The sequence below is a fragment of the Musa acuminata genome, chromosome BXJ3-4 (assembly GCF_036884655.1).
Source record: "Musa acuminata AAA Group cultivar baxijiao chromosome BXJ3-4, Cavendish_Baxijiao_AAA, whole genome shotgun sequence".
Classification (NCBI taxonomy): Eukaryota; Viridiplantae; Streptophyta; class Magnoliopsida; order Zingiberales; family Musaceae; genus Musa; species Musa acuminata.
The window spans coordinates 32625718-32641366 of NC_088352.1; the positions used below are offsets into that span (position 1 = coordinate 32625718).

General features: G+C 32.7%; 1 protein-coding gene across 6 annotated transcripts in view; it reads right to left on the reverse strand.

Moving 5' to 3' along the window:
• Nucleotides 1–5059: 5059 nt before the first annotated feature.
• Nucleotides 5060–15649, reverse strand: part of LOC135636796 (fatty acid amide hydrolase-like) — an 84733-nt gene continuing 74143 nt past the window's right edge. For 4 of the 6 annotated variants that reach the window (XM_065148839.1, XM_065148840.1, XM_065148837.1 and 1 more), the window contains 2 exons: nucleotides 12982–13077; nucleotides 5060–5254 (listed from right to left, as the gene is read on the reverse strand). In XM_065148839.1, coding sequence (XP_065004911.1) covers nucleotides 5192–5254; nucleotides 12982–13077 — 159 coding nt within the window. In that variant the 3' untranslated portion in view covers nucleotides 5060–5191. The remainder of the gene's footprint in view (nucleotides 5255–12981; nucleotides 13078–15649) is intronic. The other 2 variants (XR_010496053.1, XR_010496052.1) reach the window with 1 other exon arrangement.

Sequence of the window (15649 nt, forward strand, 5' to 3'; positions counted from 1 at the left end):
AATGGTTTTTACTTGTAGGAACATTTAGATTTTGATGATAGTGTTGATTAGTTTAGTTGATGAATATACATATGCTATATACTATTATTATTATTATTATTATTATTATTATTATTATTATTATTATTATTATTATTATTATTATTATTATTATTATTTTCTAAAAATACCTTAGATGACCCTTGCAATCTCCAACATTTCTCTCTTTAAATGGTCCATCTTCTTCAACCCTAAATCTCAACTCTCCTAAAACAATTGGAATTTTCACATTTTTGAAAGATCGTTTCACCCAAATGATTCAAAGCATTTATTTTTCGACCCACCCTGATGATGATGAATCTTGGGTATTGCCCTTTGATCCAAATGGGTAATAAGCCTTTGTTAAAAGTGTTGATCACTTGTGTTAAGAAAACGAAGATGACTGACCCACCCTGCTGATGATGAAGGCTTATGTAGAGCCTAAATGTTTCTCCCAAAATCAAAATATTTCTTTTGAAACTATCGCTCAACAGATCACCTACCTTTATCTATATCTCTAGAATACTTTTTTCTCAAACGGATATTTGTCATATGTGCAAGCAATATTCTGACCCTTGTAGACATGGTAAACTTGGCATCAAGATTTCCTGGCCTCTTGAAACACATCCTTCCAACCTTATTCCAGATTATGATCGACCAAGTATCAGTGGCCTTTCACTTTAACGTCTCTAGTTAAATCGCAACAACTCCTGCTTTCGCAACCTCCAAAACAAAAAGCTTCTTCATTATGGAGAAGGAAGGTGGTGATTTCGACCGATGACCTCCTTCGATGCAACAAGAGATGTGATGGGAACTTGTCCATCAACACAAACGCTATGGATATATTATTAGGGATGTACAAGCTAACTTGATTGCAGCTGAATATTCTCTATGTTTTGTCACTTGCTCCACTCAAGCCGAAGGTGTTGCCATCCTTAAGGGCTACAGAGAGCTCAGATAACCTATTTTCTCTCCTTTGGGACATTTTGTTTGTGGCCAAGGAGGTTGTCGCTGTAAGTTTTTCCTGTAGCTCTCTCTCCCTTATGGTGAAGCTCACTTTCTAGTATCTTGGGGCCTCACCTCGCCAACAGCTACCAATGTCCTTCCTCTCTCTCTCTCTCTCTCTCTCTCTCTTATCAAGGCAAAGTACAAAGACTTGAAATCTCGTTCAAACCAAGCAGATGATTATTAACTAATGAGGATGAATGCTCAACATGATGCGTGATGTATGATGCATAATGCAAAAATGAGATTCTCTTATCATCTAAGAGCCTATTGTTTATCATTGTCAGGTCGATAGAAAGATTTAAATGAGCAGCTACACGCAAATCAGCTGCATTTTCCTTAATTTGAATTGATGCACAAAATCAAGCTCAAAATAGGTCTTTGGCCATCTCTCCACACACAGTCTCAAACGAGTCCTCGACGTAATATTAATAGCCAAAGCAAAATTTATGCTCTGCAAATAAATGGATGAAGAAGGTAACCATGGAGGACGAAGTAATTAAGTGTTAACTAGGCACTACTAGTATCTAGAGACAGATCCGCTAGAAACTCTTGTCAACTAGTTTAAATCTTATATGCTCAGATTTCAACTCCTATCTCGTCATTTTACAATCCAAAAGGGTTTAAATTATGCCTACAAAAACATTTTATTCCTATAAATAGTACCCAAATCTAAAATAGTAAATAAAAATAAAAATAAACCAGAATTATTTTTCAGATTCTGTTAAATTCTTCTGATGACCTTCCACGATGCTTTTAAATTATCTTTGATGGTTTTTATAATTTTTATGATGTAAAATGCCATGTTATAATTTTAAGTTGACAGTGTATTAATTTTAATATTTTTTTATTAGTATTCATCGAGAAACCCTTCTACAAAAGTTTTTTTTCTTTTTTTGTGGGTGTGAAAAAAATTATGCGGGCCTTAATTGCACTATTTTTGAAAGAGATTATATAGTTAAAATACTGTGATTTTATTCAGAACCAATGTAATTAAATCTGACTTTATTCATATCAATATAACTAAATCAGATGAAGTCATAGTCAACTGATTTTTTTTAAATTCTTTTTTACCCTATTTTTTATTATTTTAATTTGAAAGTGTGTTAATTTTGATTTTTTTTCTCAAAAATGCATATTATATTTTTATGTAAACTAAAGAAAACCTCAAAAATTTATAAATAATAAATATATCAAGAAACCCACGTTAGATTAATATAGTTAGATAATTCTCTACCTATATTCAGGATAAATAAATAAATAAATTCTTCAACATGTGATATCATTTATATGACCCTTAAATCCCCACTCAAGTAAACTACCTCTTACATAAAACATAAAGAATTTATATATTTTCTCTCACTCTCTTTACAAATTCTAATGAGCACCCTCTCTAGACACTCTAGAAAAAAATCCTAAGAGCATCCTAAATCTCTCTCACATCTGACGACTCATCCCCATCAAAACCTAAAAATAAATGAGATATTTATATACGAACTAAACTCTAATTTCTAAAGTTTTCTTCGAGAATTCATTCTCATTCTAGGATATCTTATTCTCCTATGATAATAGTAGCTTCATAAATCTCAGAATACTTATCAATCTTAATATTTCAATCCTTCAATTGCCTTATATGGGTTATAAAGAGTTTTAGGTGAACGGATGGACACTAGTTATACTAATTTTGAATATGGTATATCTTTTAATAGTATTTAAAAACAAGGTAACTCCTTTCGATGTTAGTGTGTCAAGCCATATTCAATTGAATTTTTCAAAAGCTTTCAACATTATTTTAGAAATCATTTCGTATAGTTTTATGTGTTTTATGATGTAAAATGACCTGTTACATTATTTTCTTGATATTTTGGAAAGTGTGTTAATCTTAAGATTTTTCATTAAAAAAGTATGCATATCATATATTTTATTCCCATAAGAACTCTTCGATTACCTTATATAGAGGTTTTGGTAATGAACTCGTATATATGCCTTAATTATAATGATTTTGAATGAACTTATATTGTTTTTTAGTAATTTTAAAAAATAATGTATCTCTATTTAAAAATAATATAATTTGGTGAAATAAAATTTTATTTTATTTTATTATTTTAAATACCTTTCGGGTTGCTGTTAATCTTATTTTCAATATAAGATGCCCAATTACACTACTTTTTGATAATTTTGAGCCGAAAGTATCTATCTTAATTTTGAGATTTTTTATCCAAAAACATGTAATATTTTCTATTCTTCAAAAACCATTCCATTATCTTATATGGAGGTCTGGAAAGTTTTTGAATTAAAAAGTTATATATGGATCGAGTAAAACTAATTTTGAATAAGGTTATGTTGTGTTTATAGTGTACAGAAATAACTTAATTTTCAAGCCTCCATGTAAGGTAATGAAAGGGTATTTCTAAGGAATAAAAATAATATAATATGCATTTAATAACACATCCCAAAATTAAATGATTTTCGATTTAAAAGAACAAAAAATTGAACTGTATTAAAACAATTGAGTTCTTCTCAATACCTTCCATATCACTTTTATTTTTCGTATTTTTTACTTTTAATGATGTAAAATGCAAGGCTACACTGATTTTTGATAATTTTATGATTCATTAAATCTGATATTTTTATAAAAATATATGCATAATATAATCCATTTATTCTTAAACAAAAGCACTTCCTATATGAAGATTTGAAAAAGTTTTTGGCTAAAAAATATATGCAGATCTGAGTTATGCTATTCTTTTAAGAGTATTTATGAACAGTATTACCCTCTCGAAAAAATAGTATAATCACATCAAATAAAGTAATATTCAACTGAATTCCTTGGAAGACCTTGCACATTGCTTTTGATATGATTTTGGAATATTTTATGAAGTATATTATTATTATTATTTTTAATTCATTGAAGAACCCTTCCATTGTCTAATATGGAGGCTTGGAAAGTTTCAGTGGAAAAAATCATATATAGATTCCAATTACACTAGTTCTGAATGAATGTGATTATACTATTTTTTTAAAAGTTGTACTAAAGCAAAAACAGTGATATCCCAACTTCATATATTGACTCCGATTTGATTTTCTTCTAAAATGATGAAAAATCATGACAAAAATATATTTTCACATTATAAGAAAAGCTTTCTTATTCTTTCAAAATTAACGATAATTTTGTATTTGATAGACAACTCCGTGGTGTAATATAGTAGACATTATAACACACAAAAAGCACATAAACAAATCATTTTGGTGCTCAAGTTTGAGGAAAGCATATCTACGATTATGCCCGCCAGGGGCTTTGAATTCTAGAACATTTAACTGGACATACCACCATGCATTAATCATACCATTTCTTTCCGTAAAAGATGAAGATAGCATACGGTGTGTCCTCGAAGCGTACAATCAATGAGCTTTGAAGACGGCATGAACCGACAAAAGAGAGTGCATTCTTCAAAGGTCTTATCTCCTTGAGATGCTTGCGGGGGTTTGTTGGTGGTGGTAAGTGGAATATCTTTATACGTCCTTGCAGAGTACGGCTAAGCAGCCAGGCTTGTTGACGAAGGGCATGGATGGGGAAACAAGAAATAGTGCGTTACGTTTTCTAAAGAAGTCGGCATGTAATTGAATTCGAAGGAGGGTTCATTGGTGGGAAGTGGAAGCGACACTGTGTCCTTGGGAAGTACGGTGGATGAGCCAAGATCGAGACAGGCATGGTGGGGCGACAGCAGATAGTGCGGTTCTTGGTAAAATCTTATCTTGGTGAGGTGGCTTCGGCTCATTAGACCAAAGTGGAAGGATGCCGATCCTATCCGCTACGACTGACTTTTAAGAAATGCTATGATGACGCGGTACGACTTCAAGGAAAAGATATGGGTGGATAGGGGGGATAGCAACAGAAACCAAATCTCTCTCTACCCACAGAAAAGATAACCTTAGTTTGGTTTTCTCTGTTGAAAACTCCATTTGCTTTGAGGAACACGTGTCCTCGCGGTACACACAAACCAGGCAAACAACAACAACAACAACAACAACAACAAATCCAAATCTTCGATATTTTACGAATATTTCTTTTAAGCATCATCCCATCTTAAAATTGAAAGGCTCCGAAGGTGCCGGCCCTTGAATCTTTTATTGGCGCGAACAATACATACAATGCAGATGGGACATTTCAGGTGGCTTGGAGAACATCATAGAATTGGGAAGGCCTCTTCCTATGACCTAGATAGAGTTCCTGAAAACATAGCGAAACATGTTAGATTAACAGGTTGCCACGACCTATGACCATTGAATATAACAAGTAAATAAGATTCCTGTTCGTCACAGGAGAATCGTGCTGTGAAAAGCGTTATATGGACTTGCATGATTGTGCTTCCACATCATTCCTGGACATCGATTGTCAGGTTACTTACTACCTTGAGTCCATTGGCTTTTACAGATTTGACACTTAACAAACAAGCAGTAAGTATATAAAATAATATCCAGGAGGGCTCACGGAAAAGGTACGCCACAGCAAATTCTGAGTTCACACCGAGCGAGTCTCATAAATGAAGCTGGGGTTGCATTGGTGGCAATAATCACGTCACCACAATGGTGGGTTAACCTTTTACCAATCCATTCTCACCGCAAAATGGTTGTGATCCTTCTCAAATGCTTCTGGCACTGAGAACTGCATAGCACTTCATCGATTGGGAATTTCCTTTTTGTTTCTTTCCTTGGGACTCCTGAGACACACAATCATGCTAGAGTGCCAAAAGGCTCCGAGCAATTCCACCACTCCCCTTATTTGTTTTGTTTGTCAGGGAGGCAATTTTCATGAATTGTGGAACATTTTAAAACAGAACCCCCTAAGAAAACTGAAGTAAATGTGTATAAACTCAAAATCTGTTAGAACATTATTATGTAACATATAAGAAGTGTCCCAGATGTCTTCTAAGGTATCTTCATCCACTTTGGAATACAAGAAAATTTTGCCAACTCTGATGTAAGTTAATAGTTAAAAATTGGAAGAAATAAATGCAAATTTCTATGGCAGGTAATTCGAAGAGATCTCCATCCATGGCTATAAAGCTGAATAGACTTGGATATATTTGACCCTCTTTGGTTTCTACTTCCATTGAAGATGATCACTGCTCTCAAGGAAGCTTCTGAGACTCGAATACTTTTCATTTTACTTTGCAGCAACCAATAGTCCTAGCTAGATCAATCTTTTATGAGTGCACATGATGTGATTCTTTTTATTCTCTCTTATTTTCCTTTACGTTTTAATGGTTGCAGAAAGAAATTCTTTATCATTCACTTGATTTTAGAAAACTTACAGAAGTTATAGAGTACAGTTGCACAAATGGAGACTCAATCAGACAAAATCAACAAACTAATCTCCACAAAATCAGGAAACTGATCTTCTCAAAATTAGGAAACTATCTCCTCCAATTTAAGCAAGTGATTTCCACAATAGGGAAACTATGAAAAATCCTAAATAATCCTTGTAAATTAGGATTAGATTTACAAGAAAGTAAACAAAATAGGAAGATGGTTAATAAATATTTTCAGTTCCCAGCTTGCCAATAATATCTTGAAAAGAATGACTCAGAAGACTTCTAGTTAGGATATCAGTTACTTGTCTACTTGTTGATATAAGGGAAAATATAGATTAATCCACTATCTAGCTTTTCTTTTATAAAATATTGATTCACTTCAACGTGCTTTATCTGATCATGTTGAAATTATAGGCAATACTGATTATTTTCTTATTATCACAATATAGTTTCATATTTCCTTCCCATTTAACTCCAACTCAATAACAATTACTTTTTTCAATCATAATAGCTCATGAATATCATGGCTCTAAATTGTATCTTTGCATTATCGAGTAACTAGTAGTTGCTTCTTACCCTTCCATGTCATCAACCCAGCCCAATCTATATTGCCTACACCCAACTGCACATTTTTTCGGAATAGAATACCTCTGCTCAGAATGGACTTTAGATATCATAGAATACTGTGAACTGCTTGTAGAAGAAATTTTTAGCAGAATGCATGAACTAACTTACCATACTTCATGAGTGATATCAAACCTTATGCGAAACAAATAATTGACATCTCCCTTGGTCTACAATCGTGTCTTCCATACCATCATCCAACTTGTGATTTTGTTCAATAAGTGTTTCCAGTTGGTTTGCATCCAGACACTCCTATTTCCTTTAGAAGACCAATGATATATTTTTGCTTGCTGATAAAAATTCATTTCCATGAGTGAGCTGTCACAATACCCAAGAAATACTTGAGCTTATCCAAATCTTAGATCTCAAACTCTTTGCCAGTATATCTCGGAGTCTCCATTTCTTCAAGGTAATTGCCAATAGTAATTATATCAACATATACAATTAAAAAATAAAATTTTACCAACTGGTCACCCTTTGAAAAAAAGACTCTGATAATTACAACGACATGCAATTAAGGATGAAATTTTACCAATTGGTCACCCTTTGATAAAAAGTCTATGATCACTTCAGCTCTATTGAAATTTCATCTCTCTCATTGGTTTTAAAGATCTACCAAACCATTTCTCCAAGAGATTGTTCTGATTCATACAATGTCATCTTTACTCTACAGACGCTATTATATTTAAATCCTTCATCAAGTCCTAAAGGTGCTTCCATATGAACTTCTTCCTCAAGATTACCATGCAAAAACACAATTTTAATATCAAATTACTATAGAGATCAACCAAATTATCTATTAAAATATAGTAATACATGTATCATATTCTAATTTTGTATAACTTAAGTGAAAGGTTTCTTGGTAGTCTATCCCCATATGTTTGAGTATAGCCTTTGGTTACAAACCGAATCTCGTATAATTTCACCTTTCTGGAGTACCAACAACCCTTATATTTTATAGTGAATACCCACTTACATTCAATTAGTTCCTTTCCTTTTGGAAGTTCAATGATTTTCATTGTTTTTCCAAGGAATTCACTTCCGTCATGGCTTTTCTCCAACTCCTTTCTCTAAATACCTCATGGGCTATTTTTTGAATTTCAAATGGACATAATATTGTAAAGACAGTTCTATGTTACGAAGATAAGTTATCAATTGGTAGATTTAGGTCCTCAAATGTGAGTGATTATTTTATTTGAACATGCTCAAATCATTATTTTAGGAAAGGAGCTAGAACTAAATTTAGTTCCTATTATCAAACTGGGATACTTGAACATGCTCAAGTAGTGATTGGGCCACCTTTTGGAATAAACACAGCGGCAGTGCAGAGAAGACACAATTTATCCCATCCACATTCATAGAATTAGTTGGATATAGAGCTAGATGTGTCTTAAACAGGAAGATATGGTTTAAAATGTCCAAATTCATAAACTATGCTGAAGAAGAGTTTATAGAAAAATATAGACTTTTACCAAAAGTAACATCCATAATGTAATTTCTTTGAAGTAGGATCATAACACTTGTAGTCTTCTTGTTTGAAGGAATATCTAAGGAAGAACATTTAAAGAGCTTAATAATCAAGTTTTCCATGATATTAAGATATAGTATGCATGGTTCATTGTGCTAACCTGTACTGGACGATACAGGCAGTACATATCGGTTCAACAGGGGACTGGCACATAGAACACCTTATACCGGGAGATCCATAACAAGGGACTCCAGAGCGCTTGATACGGGATTTGTCTTGATCGGAACGATCAAAATCCGATCGTTACCGACTTGTATTGATCAGTAACAGTCAGATTCGACCGATACTGATCAATGATTAGGATTTGTTGCATTCAAATGATCCATTTGACTGTTTGAACCAAATCTAAAAACCCTTTCTATTCCCTCGTTCTCTCTCTTTTCACTCTCTCAAACTCATCTACTCTCTTAATCACTTTCTGACTCACATATTCTCTTATTCTCTCATTTGCACTCTTTTGAACTTCACAAAGCTGAAATTTGTAGATTAGATCAAGCTTGAGAGGCTAATTAGGGAAGGTTAATACCTAAATTAGAGGAACTTTCTAATTAAAGGTATTTTTTTTCTCGATCTTTGATGATTTATAAGAATATTAAGCCTATTCTATGTTCTCAATGTCCAATATATTGTTTGAGGTCTTTATATTGTTAGAATAGTGTTAATTAGGGAATAATTAAAATCTTCAATGTTGTGATTAGTATGTTTAATGCTGATTGTTTTTAAATTAGATACTTAATGGGTTAAGTCTTTGTATTACATGCATATTAAGGTGATTTACATGTTTGTGTTGGTATAATAGGTTTAATTAGGTTCTAATTAAGTTTTTTAATACAGTAATTAATGATTTTAATGATGATTTAATCAAAATTTGATCGATATTAAGATAATTGATTTTAATGCATTGGTTTTCAAACTAGAAAAAGATGTTTTGATTGGTTGACATATGTAGAATCTGTCTTAGTTGTTCGAAAGGGGTGACTTCATGACCCATATTAATGCAGTACAAAAAAAATGGGGTTAGGTGGGGATCATTGCTATAGAGATGAAGAATATTGAAGAAGCTGTAACCAGTACACCATTGTAGATCAATGGGTAGAATTGTGCATCAAATATTCCTTCTGCAAAAGATTATCTAAATGTTCTTTAACTTGTGGGCTATTTCACCTATATTTAAAGATTTTGATAAGCTCCTGTTTTTCGAGTGTCTACAGAGAAAGTTATACTAGATTGACAAGATATGGGAAGGTAAAGGTTTTGTTGGATGCATGTATAATGCGTAGAATCTTGTTAGGTGAAGCAGGCTAGAACAGAAAGACACATGCCATTCATGAAATACTTGGATTTTAAACTAGCATGATACTCTGCAACGACTGAATGGTTTGGATACTTTAACAAATTCTAATAAAGTGATTAGAGTTATAAGTGATTAGCTTAGAGTTGGACTTGGATCGGCGGTAAATGAGTTGTCGACCTGATTAGATGTTTTAAAAATATTTTCCATTATTTAGTAAGTTTTAAATATTATTTTGAATATCAAAATTGTATGAGCTTGTATTTTATATTTGTTGATTAAATTCCATGATATATCATAGTTTATTTATCTTCTTATAATTATATAGCAGTAGTCTTCCTGACTTGTGACATGATTGTTTTATAATATGAATCTAGCATTTCTAGAAGTGCATGTATGGTAACAATTTGACATGCAATCAAAATAAATAAATACTATATATATATATATATATATATATATATATATATATATATATATAATCAAGTTGGTTCTTAATAATTCAAATAAAAAGGCTTATACCTCATTGCCGATTCCAAGGGTGGTAAACCTTTGGACCAACAAAGGGATGATACTTAAGTCTAAAAAAGTCGAGGCAATAAGGTAATATGAGTTATATTTGATAGTGGCCTTATAGGAGAATTAAAGAAAAAATATCTTATCAGATGAATTTGAGGGTTAAGATATTGTCATCCTATGAGAAATGTATGCAAATCCTTGACCCAACATGTGGAATGACGTTTAAGTCCAGCAAGGATATTCATAGGGTGGGGTTGATCCTCACGGATTTAATACGTACCTAAGTGTCTAGTTATTATATTTTCTAAAAAGAAGAAGATGAGTACCTGAGTATATGATATATATTAATGTATTCTTATGCAAAATGCATGTATTGTTCTTATTGATACATTATAAATTATGTTAATATGTTCAAAGCCTAATGCATATAAATATTTTATTTATAAAATTATTATAAATTATCTAAAAGTGTTTCAAGTCTTATTTACCTACTCGATGAAAGAGGCTTGTTCACTTATTGGGTATTTTATTTAAATGCTAACCCATTTCCCCATCTCCATAAATGACTCATTGACATACACATGGTTGATCTAAGGTTGGTATCTAGGTATTCCATGTTTGACCAAAAGGCTTTTATGTTAATGGTCCACCGAAAAATTAATGTTAGAAAAATATGTGATTAAAAAATATGAAATAGTTAAATGAGACGTTTTTATTTGATAAATTTTTTATCATTCTTGTATCATGTTAATATTTTAGATGTAGTAAAAAGGGGGGTGTACCCAATACATGAGACTCTCACCAATACGAGGTCTGGGGAGGGTCAATAGGTTTCATAAGCTTCCACTTGATTGGGTGACTATAAGTTAGATTGGTTTTTTTTTTTAAGTTCATACTTGAACGAGCCTAGCCCCATGGTTTGCAATATCGTACCGTACCGCTCGATACGAGTGATACATAATAGTCCAATAGAGGACTAGTATGGGCAATACATTAGTACACCTTGGTGTACTGTATGTCAGTACGCTCGATACAGCTCAGTACATACCGTACCAACAGTTGATCGGTACATTAGTACAGCATGGTATTCAGAACCTTGCCTAGCCCATGGTCTTTCGGAGGACCCTTGTGCCCCTTGATACGAGGACATAAGACTTTGGGAAAGAGTTATCAAAAGTTGTATAAGACTTGAAACAAATATATCTTAAAATCAATTTGGTTTTAAACTTGAAAGATCAACAATATAAGCTATTTATTTAAAAATAAATAAAATATTATGAAGAAAAAATTGTATATGGATTTTATTAATATAGAGAAAGTCTATAATGAAATTTCTAAAGATTTATTATGGTGGGTTTTAGAAAAGAAAGGTATATGCACTAAGTAAATTGAAATTATTAAAGATAATATAGCCACTAATATTAAAACTATAGGGAGTTTGTCTAAAGAGTTTTGTATTAGTATACATCTTCAACCTCAAGGTTGAACTTGGACATTAAATCCTATGAAGCATGGACAAGAAAGACATTATATGGACAGATCAATATGGTATGTAGAAGTAGGACATCACATGGTATCTAGATGCAATTGCATCTGAACCTTCAACACATTATTATAATTTTATATTGCCCAAAAAATTTAGACAACAGAATGATAGATGATTATCTTATATGTAAAGGAAGCAATTGCAATCTAGTAGTCCATGATCACTAAGGAAACAAGGATGCACAAGGCTAAGAATTAGTTACTTTGTTTTTTATTTTTTGCATTACCAAATACCTCACCTGCATGGTAAATAGTAAATAGAAATGTACTAAAGCCACAATAATGATTATTATTTATTTCGAAATAATTATAATAATTATATTCACTAAAATTTTCTATTATATTTTCATATAACCTCTTATCTTTTATATTTTGGTTTCATGTTTGACGTATTAAAGATATAAGAATATTTTTGCATCAAATATATTTTATTTCTAAACGTTTTTACTTTATCTATTTTTAATTTTATATTATCTTCCATATTTTAATGACTTAAATAATTATTTCAATTGATGTCGATCAAGTTGATTCGATTCCACTGATTCTAGTGATGCCATTGATATTTAACCTAATCAATCCCATTTCCAGTACCAATTTTATGAAGCATGTTTTATGTGGCATGTACAAAATTCTTGCACATTAATTTTTATATATGTTTTACTAATACTAATTTTTTAATAAATTATACAATAATTCTCAATCAATTATGTTTTTATGTAGTTTTTATCTTTTACAATTTGATTTCATGAATCTTTCTAGCAAGTTAATATTTTATGAAATATAAACAAATTTAGCATCTAGCTTTCTTTAAATTTTATGCTTATCATTTTCTAATATTTTGCTTTGTTTTACCATCTCATTTTTTTAACTAATTTCAACCAATTCTAATCTTTCTGACCCAATCTGAGATTTTGTTAATCCTAGTTATATATATCTCTGGTCAATTTGATCAATCTTGCAAGCTATATAATAAGTTTAAACAAGTTATCTCAACCTCTTGCATAAAGGAACTAAATAATAAAGTCGAAGATCATGTAAGACAACTTCTGAGTTCTGATGAAGCTTTGTTGGCAGGTAAAAAGTAAAAGAACATGCTCTAAAAATATATATAGTTATAAGCAAGACAAACTTTATACCTCTACAGCAAAAGCCACTCGAAGGATGCTGGCTTCACTCCATGGGCGTCCTATTAATTGCAAACCAATTGGAAGTCCTTGCTTATCATAACCAATCTGCATATCACATGTTGAATACATAAACACGGTTACTTCAAATGCGATAATTATTACATCATCAGAAGCATAAAAATTTGGAGAGTTTCCAGCTTTCCATTTCATGAATACGAGTAAACAAGGATGGCTGTTTCAAGTGTTTACTCACTGTTTGTTCTTTCAGACTGTTGAATATGTATCACTTGATTGTTCTCAAATTAGAACTCTTTACATGAGATTATGGCTTATTGGATCTTGCAAAACTACAAAATTCAACAAAAGCAATGTTCTAATGTGGTGTCCAAGGACTGTCATACCATCATAAACTATACAAAATGAGCGGTATTTGTTTGCCTGATAACCAATATGTGAACCTGTTTTGGGCAGAACACAAGTGGGGGAGTACTTCCTAGTATGCTCGATACAACCCCTTTATCATTTGACACAGTCAAATTTTGATCGTACTGGTCCAATATGGTCAAACTTTAAAACCCCCTACCCCTCTTTCACTCCTGAGTCTCTTTCTCCCTCTCTTTCTCACTCACTTTCTCAGTCTCTTTCTCACTCTAACTTGATTAAATATCCTAACTGACGATTAGTGCAAATCGAGCTCTTCCTTTGGAGGGATTCAAACTTGGGATTTCACCAAATTCTCTTCAATTAAAGGTATTCATGCTCTTTCTATGCTTTAATTTTAATTCGACATAATTAGATGCTTATTATTCCATTTTTGGTTATATTTAATGGTGATTAGTGTATTTCTCTTAATATTAGAGTTAAATAGTTCCTCTATCTTACTTTTAGGCTTAAATTGGGGCTAATTTTGCCTAATCGTGTCATGTTAAGGTGATTAATATCTTTCTCTTAAGTTTAGCCACACTTAGGACTATTATCATATTTTTAGGTCGAAATTGGGGTAATTATGCCTAATTGCAGCTTGTTAAGGGTGACTTTTGTGTCCCTATTTATTTTTGGCTCAATTAAATCCATTATATTACTTTTAAAACAAAATTAGGGATAATTATGACTCATTTAAACGCTATTCTTATTTAAATAGAATAAAAATATCACTAAATTAGTATTAAAAGCAAGGCATACAGTTTCGAATGGTATCGGGTAGCATATACCGGTCCGACACTAAACCAGTACATAGACCGCTTAATACCGGGTGATATATAAATATATAATAATAATAATAATACATTAAATTAGTATTAAATAATATATATAAATTTAAAAAAAAATGCAATGTCGTGTCGTTCTTCTCCCCAAGCAGAGCGACGTCATCGTTATATTTATATATATATATATATATATATATATATATATATATATAACGACGATGTCACTCCGCTTGGGGAGAAGAGCGACGTGACATTGCACATTTTTTTTAATTTTTATATATTATTTATATATATGTAGAAAAACGATGCCACCTCGCTTTTCTATGACATCGCCTCGACGATGTCGCACATTGTTTTTTGATTTTTTATATATAAATAAATGTATATATAGATATATAAATAAATAAATAAATAAAGAGAGAGAGAGAGGCAACATTGCCGAATTTTGTTTTTACTTATATATATATATATATATATATATATATATATATATATATATATATATATATATATATATATATATATATATATACCGAACGGTATACCGCTCGGTATACAATACCGTACCGAAGAGAAGGCCGAAACTCTGGTACGATACGATATTTCAATCCTTGATTAAAAGTACTCACAAAAGAGGGTTTTGTTAGGACCCTTTTTCTGAGCTTTTGAATAATGTTTATTGAGTTTGTTTAGTCAAGTTGTTTATTGAGTCGGTTTGGTTCAGTTAAAGTCAAGTAGAGATTTATTTAATATTTATTTATTATTAGAGTTCAAGTGCTAATGGACTCTAGGTGGAACTTTATAAATAGGAATGTAATTGCTTCTTTTCAGTTATCTATGAAAAATATTATTGTCTCTTGACAAACCCTAGGAGGCCGATCCCCTCGAAGCGATCAAGGAGGGTTGATCCCCTCGAAGTGATCATCCCCTTTCTTTTCTTCTTTTTTATAATAAGACTTTAGGGTCTTATCATTTGGTATCAGAGCCACGATAAGACTTTAGGGTCTTATCATTTGGTATCAGAGCGACGTTAAGACTTTAGGGTCTTATCAATTGGTATCAGAGCAACGATTCTTGGCGCAGCCCGCCGCAGCCTTGCTTCCCTTCTTCCCCACCACCACTACAGGGCAACTCACGGATTGCCCTTGTTCCCAACTGCGTCACCACCACTTTTCCCAGCCACCTCGCCGCTGCTCGATCACCCGGCCATCGACCTCTCCGCCTCGCGTCCCCATCTCACTCGAGCGAGAAGGACCGCCGGCACCGCAACCGTAGCCGCCGATTGCCGCAGCCCCTCCTTGCAACGGTTGCAGAAACAGAGCTTCCTCTGTCGTCGCAGCCCCTCGTCGATCACAGCCATGCCTCGAGCGTCGTCGCCTTCCAACCGACCCACCACCGCTGCCAGCCACCGTGCGGCGACCGCCGCTCGCCTCCCAACCACCGCTCCCCTTGGCTCGAGCGAGAACAAC